Source organism: Triticum aestivum, chromosome 2B (genome assembly GCF_018294505.1).
Source record: "Triticum aestivum cultivar Chinese Spring chromosome 2B, IWGSC CS RefSeq v2.1, whole genome shotgun sequence".
Lineage (NCBI taxonomy): Eukaryota > Viridiplantae > Streptophyta > Magnoliopsida > Poales > Poaceae > Triticum > Triticum aestivum.
In genome coordinates, this window is record NC_057798.1 from 5465144 (window position 1) to 5474707 (window position 9564).

The 9564-nt window shown below is 44.8% G+C and overlaps 1 protein-coding gene and 1 pseudogene across 1 annotated transcript; one reads left to right on the plus strand and one right to left on the minus strand.

Moving 5' to 3' along the window:
* Positions 1-315: 315 nt before the first annotated feature.
* Positions 316-1866, minus strand: LOC123047657 (berberine bridge enzyme-like Cyn d 4). Its single transcript, XM_044471231.1, has one exon. It carries the CDS (start codon positions 1864-1866, stop codon positions 316-318), a length of 1551 nt encoding a protein of 516 aa, XP_044327166.1.
* Positions 1867-7496: 5630 nt separating this feature from the next.
* LOC123047658 (desmethyl-deoxy-podophyllotoxin synthase-like) lies at positions 7497-9300 on the plus strand (annotated as a pseudogene).
* Positions 9301-9564: the final 264 nt, after the last annotated feature.

Genomic DNA, 9564 nt, shown 5'->3' on the forward strand with positions numbered 1-9564 from the left:
TACTTCCCACATGTTGCAGTCCTTACAAAAATATCATGATTTTTAATAAAGTGATTTCAGCCTTTCAATTATTTCAAGAAGTGACATAAGAAATATTTCATTATTTCATATATTTTTATTATTTTATAAATAATAATTCGAACCATCTTCATTATTAAAATAAGGTGATTTCAAGATAGAATGTGTACATGTAGATATACAGTACCTACCATGCATGTATGTAGTAAAACGAAGGCTTGCAGGCCACAACAAGTAAGATGTTTTAACCAAAATATTTTGCAGCTGGTTCAAAAGGAGGAGAAAACAGGGGAACAATTAAGATGCTCGTTTTGGCAGGGGGATGCTTTGCTCATTGCGGAAGTAATTGTGGGGGTCGATCTCAGCCTTGGCCTTGGTGAGCCTCTCGTAGTTACCCTTGAAGTATTTCGGCCCCCAGTCGGGGCCGAGATCCAGGTCCCTGCAGTTGAAGTAGGCTCCCCTTGGCTCGGATCCGGACCTCACGTACGGCGCCATGAACGCGTACATGTCCCTCACCCACTTCGTCCCCATGGCTCCGCTGTCTGCCGAATCCACCGGCCAGTAGTTGTACAACTGCATGCTGTACTGCACGCCGGCGCGGTGCGGGTACGGCGTCGCGTCCTCTGGCACGTTGCTCATCTTCCCGCCGTATGGGACCAAGATGACCTGCGCGTTGGGCTGCCTGAGCTGCTTGTAGAAGATCTTAGCCCACACCTCCCGGCGAATGGCGCGCCGGACGTAGTCCGTCGTCGCCTTGAAGCCATGGCTGGAGTCGAACTCAGAGGTGGTCCGCTTCGTGAGGTCCTCCACGGTCGCGTTGTTGACGTAGGCCACGGACTCGATCCAGCTCATCTCCTTGCAGTTGGAGCGGCTCAAATTCAGCTCCGCGATGCCATCGCTCCTGCTCATCACCAGAGGCAGGAGCGCGTCGCACGTGCCGAGGAACACTGCTCGGAAGACGGCCATGTCGCTCTGGACAAGCGCCCTGATGTACAGCTCGTCCGGCAGGGCCGGCGCGACCTTCTGCCACTTGGTGACCGCGTGCACGGCGGCGCCCTGGCTGTTGGACACCGAGACCTTGAACACCGACACCGTCGCCGGGACGGTCACGAGCCTCACCTGCCACCTCAGCACGACACCGAAGCTCCCGCCCCCGCCGCCTCTTATGGCCCAGAAGACATCGCCCCCCATGGTTGTCTTGTTCAGGAGTGTGCCATTGGCGTCCACTAACTCGGCATCAATGACGTTATCGACGGCTAGCCCGTGCTTGCGCATCAGCGTGCCAAAGCCACCGCCGCTAAAATGGCCTCCGACGCCGACGGTCAAGCACACGCCGGCCGGGAACCCCAGAAGGTTGCTCGCCTTCGATATGGCATAGTAGAGCTCGCCGAGCGTCGCGCCGGACTCCACCCACGCCGTCGACGTCTGGTTGTCGACGACCACGGTGCGTAGCTCCGACATGTCGAGCATGGCGAAGCCCTCGTTGTCCACGGACCGGTACGACAGGCCCTCATAGTCGTGCCCGCCACTGCGCACGCGGAGGGGTACCCTGTTTAGGCTACCGCAGCGCACGGCGATCTGGACGTGGTGAGCATTCGCCGGCATCACGACATAGAGCGGCCTCCCGGTGGTATTTGCGAGGAACTTTGGGTTCCTAATGTATTTGTCAAGCTGCGTGTTGAACAAATCTTCGCCCTGCTCGAACACTGAGATGTTAGCCTTCGTGAGGCATTGGAGGAAGCCAGCGGGCGACGCTGCTTGGGAAGAAGAAGAGATCATGGAGCAGCTGCAGAACAAGAAGGTTAAGGTGAGCAGCAGCGGCGCCGCTAAGTTGAAGCGCTTGGCCATGGCCATCGTTGCTACTACTCCTCCCTCTCCGTCCCCAAATAGATGGCCTATATAAAAGGCACCAATATATTTAATGACATTAAATGGATACTAAAAGAATCAATGCTTACTAAGATTACCCGGATATCTATTTAATATTAAGAAAATGTATGGGATGGCATCAATTAAATAGATATTTGGACATAGCAATCCCAATGCATATCTAAACAATCCTCAGTTAATGTCCTTATGAGAGAAAGTTTATGAGATATCTTAGATTTGGTGCCAAGATCCACATTTAGATTAACATATTGTTGATTTTAAGCAAGATACTAATTGCACATCTATATTGGGTAAGACATCAATTGTATAGTAGGTAGGACATTAATTGCATGTTGATAATTGGTAGGATACAATTGTCCGGCGGATTTTATGGCATGACAATGAGTCTAAACGTGTTTATAACAAGTGGCAGTAGAGGGTAATTTTAGCACTATAAAGTGTTTGGTGTTCAACATTGGAGCTATTTAAAATACTAGACCACATGATTTGATGGCCAAGATGGTTTGGTTCTACCTCTATGGGTCTTTTTATGTTGGTATATACTAGATAAGATGTCACACTAAATTTTTACCTAGTTGGCATGACTAAGATATAGTACATGATTTGGTATTTGAACTGCGCTAACAACCCTACTTGGCAGGGGCGACCCACATCATTTCATGGGTATTTAGTTTAATGCGCATTATTTTTGGCCAAACATCTATGTATATACAATGTATACTGCATATTGTGTGGGGGAAAACAAATATTTACGCGTGATATGAGGGTATCCAAGCATTTAGACCAAACACAAGGCATAGCCCACCTTGTCTCCCTTCCCACCCAACATGGACCAGTAGCCCAATATCCTTATCCCAATCTAGTCCGGTATAGAAATTACTGCAACCATGATCACACGAGACTCAGTTAGTTCGATCATCACACGAACTAGCACGTCCTATCCCCCAAATTCTGATCGCGCGCACCCATCACAGGATATATATATCCATTTCAGTGACAACTAATTTTGAACAAAGGTAGTATTAGCGATGTGAATTTGCAATGTGCGAATGTTTGTGAATTTGTGACAAATGAGCATTAGTTATGAAAAAATAGTACTCATGTATTGCCATTTTGATATGTTAGACAAATGGCACTTCTATATATTAAACAAGTAGTGATTTTTATGTGGAACAATTTATGATCATTTATATCAGAATATGATATTCTGCTCAATTATGTATTAGATATTATATAGTTAGGCCCCGTTCAGTATGCAGGTTAGTAAAACAAAGGAATATAACACCGCACAGGAATAGCTTTGGTTGCACACTTCAGTCCTGCGGTTCCCCGGAACAGAGGAATAAGAAAAGAATCGATGTTCCGTAGGGAAATTAGCAGGAGAAATCAACACATGTTGGCCCCGGCTAACGATTTTTATATGTGAAAAAAAGTACAGCCCGGTGCTTCCGGCTTGCACAAATCACAAATTCTGACCATGATGTTGGTCCCAGGTAGAGGTTGAAGCAGCCTTTTTGTTCCTGGCGCCTCGGGCCTGTGAAAAAACAAGAGCTCCAGGAAGATGTTATTTTTCCTTTGAAAATAGAGGGTGGAGGACACTTTCCAGAGGATGGCCTAGCAACGATTCCTTCAATATGAACGCTGCGAAGGAAAAGTTTACTGTGGGAACAGTGTTCCTCTGGACTTTCTGCTTCCTATGAACCGAACAGGGCCTTAGTACAATATGATGGTTTAATCAAATTATGCATAAGAAACAAGGCTAGAAGTTGTAAAGAAAAATAGGCTTTAATTTTTTGAATACACACTCTTCAAATCCTAGACCCGCCCCTACTACTTGGTTTGACGGCCTAACTAAGACCATAATTCTTCTAAACTGGTGTCATGCTTGTGAATCATGCATCATTCTTCTGAATGATCTCTGTACATTTGCCCGCGACAATTTTTAAACTGAGAGGAACAAAGTAATACAACTAAGACCATAATTAATACTTGCACAATACCATATTTATGCCCCTCAAGTTCTCATATACTCCTATATAATAATTAGTGCACATCTGAATTACGTCATCTTTGCGGGAGCTATTTCTCGCCCTTGCGAGACGGAGCCCTTTCTCGCCTCTGCAAAGCGCTACTGGGGCCTGCCATTATTGTAGCTGCAACTAGCGACTTTTTTCTCTATGTTTTTTCACTTTTTTGCAACGTAGTTTTACGGTTTTTTGCAACGTAGTTTTACGCCGATGAGGCTGCCCTAGCGGCCTATCAAGCCACGTTCGGTTGGGCTGGGCCTCTCCCCGTCTTCATTTGACCTCACCAGCGGTGAGGACGATGACCGCAAGGGCTAGGGCAAGGCGGTCTAGGGAAGCATGCAGGCGGGCGTTTATTTATTAAGAGTTCTAAAATTTTAATTTATGTTTAAGTGGACTTTGGCTGGCGTTGAATTGCCATTTTATGTTTGATTATGATTATGCCTAAGTTTCTGCCACGTTGTCATAAATGGGTCGGCCTCCCGTTAGGCGCCGCTGTCGACCCAAATGAAAAACGGGGCACATACGTCCGCCTGGCCGACCAAAACGGATGAAAAACGGACAAAGCATGCGTCCGTTTGGGTCGCCACATTGGAGTTGCTCTTATTGATCCTACAATACTTCATGATGATAGCAATGCACCCGTATCAAGCATGTCACATGGGAAAAAGAAAAGAACCGGCGGTTGGTGACAATGGGAAGACAACAGGAAGTGCCACCATGGAGGCATGGAGATAGTCAGATAGCACCCTGCTTGGTTAAATCTTCAAGCATATTTAGTGATCTATGAAGGTTTCAAAGTTGAATTCCACCACATGAAGTTATTTTCACAAAGCTACAACTGGATAAAGAACACTAACGTACCAACGGCTTTATCACCATCTATTTAAATTGTCTGGAGCTACTAAACAGTAATTAGTGACCTGTGAACTTAGCTTGGGCCCGTAATTAAAAAATTATATTCCATTTAAACACTTAGACTAGCCATAATGAGAGTAACTTCAGCAGTAACATTGAGTCCAACTCAATAAATTTGCTTATGTGGCAATGAGTTAATGAGGAGAGAGGTAGTTATAGTAACTTAGCTAGTTACTGTAACATCACATGTCCCAATACAATATGAGTCTATAACCTAATAAATGAAGATTTGCATGTTATCACACTTATGTTACTACCCACTACTCCCTCCGTTCTTAAATATAAGTCTTTATAGAGATTTCACTATAGACTACATACGGATGTATATAAACGTAGTTTAGAGTCTAGATTTACTCATTTTGCTCCGTATGTAGTCTTTTATTGGTATCTCTAAAGACATATTTAGGAACGGAGGAAGTATGAAGGTAGTAATATAGTCTAGAGATATGTGTATGTTACTAGTGTATGTTATTCACCATTGTGGCTAGTCTTAAGCAGCCGGCCTTCATTTTAGGTGGTGGTCAATCCATGAACGTACACCTACTCCACATGATATTATACCATCACGTAATCAATGAGATCATCATTACTGAACGTATGGTTCACTGTAACCAAAAGTTGCCATCGAATAAAATATAAAAAATAAAAAATAACAAAGACAAATTAAGACTGCCTTATCTTTTGCGTCCGCCTCTACACATTGGTTGGTCTACATAAACAAGAGGAAGCTGTACTAGCTCCTCGCTAGCTGCAACTGTGACATTTTTGCCTTCTCAAATTGCTATTGCTTTTAAGCCAACACCTGGCATGTTAGGCTAGAGCAACTCTAGCTGATTTTGCATATCTTTGTCCCTCTATAATAATTGCCAATATGAAGGCTAGAGGGACAAAACCTATACCAATAGAACTATCATAAGCTCATTTGCCTCCATAATTTTTGGAGGACGCTCCTCCAAAAGATGGGGTGTAGACTCCTTACTTGAAGAATGCAGGGGCCTATTTTGCAGCACGCCCAATCCAACCAACGCGTGGGAGTGTAGTTTTAGCCACATCTTTCTTCAATATCCTCTTCAATTTCTCCCCAGTCCTCTGAGGTTTCTGTTGTGTTCGTGTTTTCCCCATTTTATGGTATAAGGGCATCTTCAACAGTTGTAAGATAGGTGTTGGTTAATTTTCCACCTAGGACATAGTGATGATGTGACATGTAATAAATGTGGAGAGAGCAAAGTTATATGTAGATTAACTAACAACCGTTGCACAAGCTCCAACGTGAAATAGAGAGTAATCACATTTATTTTCTCACCATCTATTGGATAGCTTACATACAACCTATTGGAGCAGTTGTATGATAGCTTGTTGATTGATGACATGGGCATTTTACCAACAAGACTAACATACAACCTGTTGGAGATGCCCTAAAGCCCCTCACACCATTTCCCACCGGTAAGAAGCTACCACATTAATGGCATGTCACTCACGGCCCCACCATTTTCATCTCATCCTTCCCGTTTCCCAACATGCACCGCCCTCTGCCCATGCTAGAAATGCCCATTAGTGACATAGGTAAGGGCACACCAGCCAATCCCTTGCCCCCTCTCACCAGATCCGGTTCCAACACCCCTTTCCATCCGTCGCATCCCTTGTTCCTCCCTTTCCTGCAATGTTGTTGCGTTACAATGCCTTATACTAGCTCAACCTCCTTGTAGGGGGGGAACAAGCTCCCGCAGGTGGCGCAGGGCGACAAGGCATCCTTGCCATGCGCATGTGGACTATGTATCATTGTTGGCCACTCATACGAATGTGACACCAAGGATGATGATGTATCTCCGGAAGGTGTCCCCGTCCTTGACAGCATCCCTGTCCCCATTGATGAGACAAACGAGCTGCAGCAATAATCATTGCGGCTCTCTCTGTCCACGATGAGGATGCCTTCTGCGGTAATTATATACAATAAGAAAAATGAAATGATGATAATGGTGCATGTGAGAGCAGACATACTCCCGCTGTTCAAATATATAGGGCCTAATACGTTTTTCAAGGTTATCTTTGACCACTGGTTAGAGCAAAAATATGAAATGCATGTTACACAAAGCATACCGTCAAATTCATATGTGAAAGTAGGTTCTAATGATATAAATTTTATAGCGTACATCTCGTATATTGATAATTTTATCAATATCAAATGCAATCTAAAAAAGAAAATATTTTTTGCTATATATTTGGATGGAGGGAGTATGTGTTCTTTCTTTTTTTTTGAACACGTGAGTATGTATTCTGATGGGTGACAGCCGTACGAGTCAATAATAGCCCAGGCTCCGACTAAAGTGCACGCTCTTCGGCATGCCGTGGTGAGGTTAGTGAGCACTCGCACGTGTTGTTCAATGGTCTCATATGTTCTAGGAGTTGTTAGAGATAATCCCTTATATCTTGGTCATATGTCTCAATTCCCTTCCAATCTTCTTGTGGGACTAGATTTTACACATGAAGTGCCACCGTAAATAGGCCTTCGAAAATGTCCAGTAATTATTTTTTCTAAGTATATTCTTTTTTTGCGGGTGAAGTGGTCTATATATATTCTACATCTCTCCAAGCAACAAGCAGCCAACAGATTGGTTATCTTATCACTGCACTTCCAAGCTGCTGGCCATGGAGATGGAGGGCTGGTTAACCTTGTATTTCTTTGGCGACAAGAGAAATCCCAAGAAGAAACAACTATCTCCCGGGCCGTGGTCACTCCCCATCATTGGAAGCCTCCACCACCTCGTCGGTGACCTCCCACACCGCAGGATGATGAAGATGTCTGGCCAGCATGGGCCGCTGATGCACCTCCAACCAGGTGAGGTCCCAACGGTTATCGTCTCCAGCGCCGAGGCAGCAGCACTGGTGATGAAGACCAATGACCTCGATTTCGCAAGCCGGCCCCGCAATCCTTTGCAGGATATCATCAGCTGTGGCGGTATGGGCATCATCTTCAGCCCCTACGGGGATCGCTGGCGCCAGATGCGCAAGATCTGCATCGTGGAGCTCCTCAGTTCCAAGCAGGTGAGGCGTATGGAGGGCATCAAGGCCAACGAGATAGGTAACCTCCTCCATTCCATGGCCACCGTCGGTGCTACCGTGAATGTCAGCGTGAAGATGGCAAGACTCAGCAGCGATGTCGTGACGCGGGTAGTTTTTGGCGGCAATTTCACACGGCGGGATGAGTACCTCCATGAGCTTATGGGCAGCTTCTGCCTCGTGGACCTTTTCCCGTCATCGCGGCTAGTACGGTTGCTTAGCAATGGTTAGCGCCTTATGAGGAGGAGCTATGGCCGTATCCAGCACATCATCACGGAGATCATCGAGGGGCGCAAGGATGCGCGAGCTGCCGGTGGCCATGCCCGCAGCACCAACGATGAGGACCTACTGGACGTACTACTCAGGCTGCAGGAAGAGGACTCTTTGACCTTTCCTCTAACCACAGAGATTATTGGAGTTGTCATTTTCGTGAGTATTTTTTTCTCACGAATCTACAATAATTTTATCTGTTGGGGATTTTGTGAAATTTTGATGTTGACTTGAATAATTTTTCAACACATGGGCCCAACTAATATAACGACATAAATGATATAGAGTAGATGGACCATGTCATCCCATGGAGCAATATACAATTTTATGTACTATACATCATATGCATCATCAGATTCTAGGCACAGAGAATCCAAATATACCCCGAATAGATTTGTACTACTGGTAGTTATGTGAAATGATTTATGTTTGCATTTACACGTACACATTGTTTCGTCTCGTAGGACATATTTTGTTTCAACTTAATATTTGTGTCTTTGCAATATAAATCATACATACCAATCGTTGTTTGCAGGACATATTTGGAGCTGCCACTGAGACCACATGAACTGCAGTGGAGTGGGCTATGTCAGAGCTATTGAACAACCCTGAAGCAATGGTTAAAGCACAACAAGAAGTCCGGGAAGTGCTAGGCCAAGGTCGACATGTCATCAAAATTACCGACCTCAATGAGCTCTGATACATGTAGATGGTCATCAAGGAGGTGTTAAGGTTGCATCCTCCGGCTCCGCTGCTCGTCCCCAGAGAGACGAGAGAGGACTGTGAAATCATGGGCTATGACATGCCTAAAGGAACTAATATCTTCGTTAATGTCTTTGCAATTTCTCGGGATCCCAAATATTGGGACAACCCCGAAGAGTTCAAGCCAGAGAGGTTTGAGAACAACAACGTCGAATATTATGGGACACATTTTGAATTCATTCCTTCCGGGGGAGGGCGAAGGCAGTGCCCTGGGATATTGTTTTCCATGTCGACCGTGGAGATTGGCTTGGCAAACCTACTCTACCACTTTGACTGGGTGCTTCCTAGAGGGGCAAGTGCAGAATCAGTGGACATGTCTGAGAAATTTGGGGTCAGTGTAAGGAGATAATTTGACCTGTAGTTGATAGCCATTCCATATAAACGTTCCAATGCTATTTCGATATAGACATGGCAATGCCTGTGCATATAACGACACCTTTACTTAATCATGATGTCTGTGTTGCCCTGTATCTCTATACATTATTGTAATTAGAATAAGGCTCTCATTGGAAAAGTTGCACTATCAAACTGTTTTCAATATTTATTCCGAGTGGCATTGACAATGTAAAGAATTATCTCTGTAATATTTACAAGTACCTCTATGACAAAAGGTCTAAGAAAGTTT

What these genes read in the sequence shown, in the direction of transcription:
- LOC123047657 (XM_044471231.1), bottom strand. Translation starts at nt 1,866, where the DNA reads ATGGCCAAGCGCTTCAACTTAGCGGCGCCGCTGCTGCTCACCTTAACC.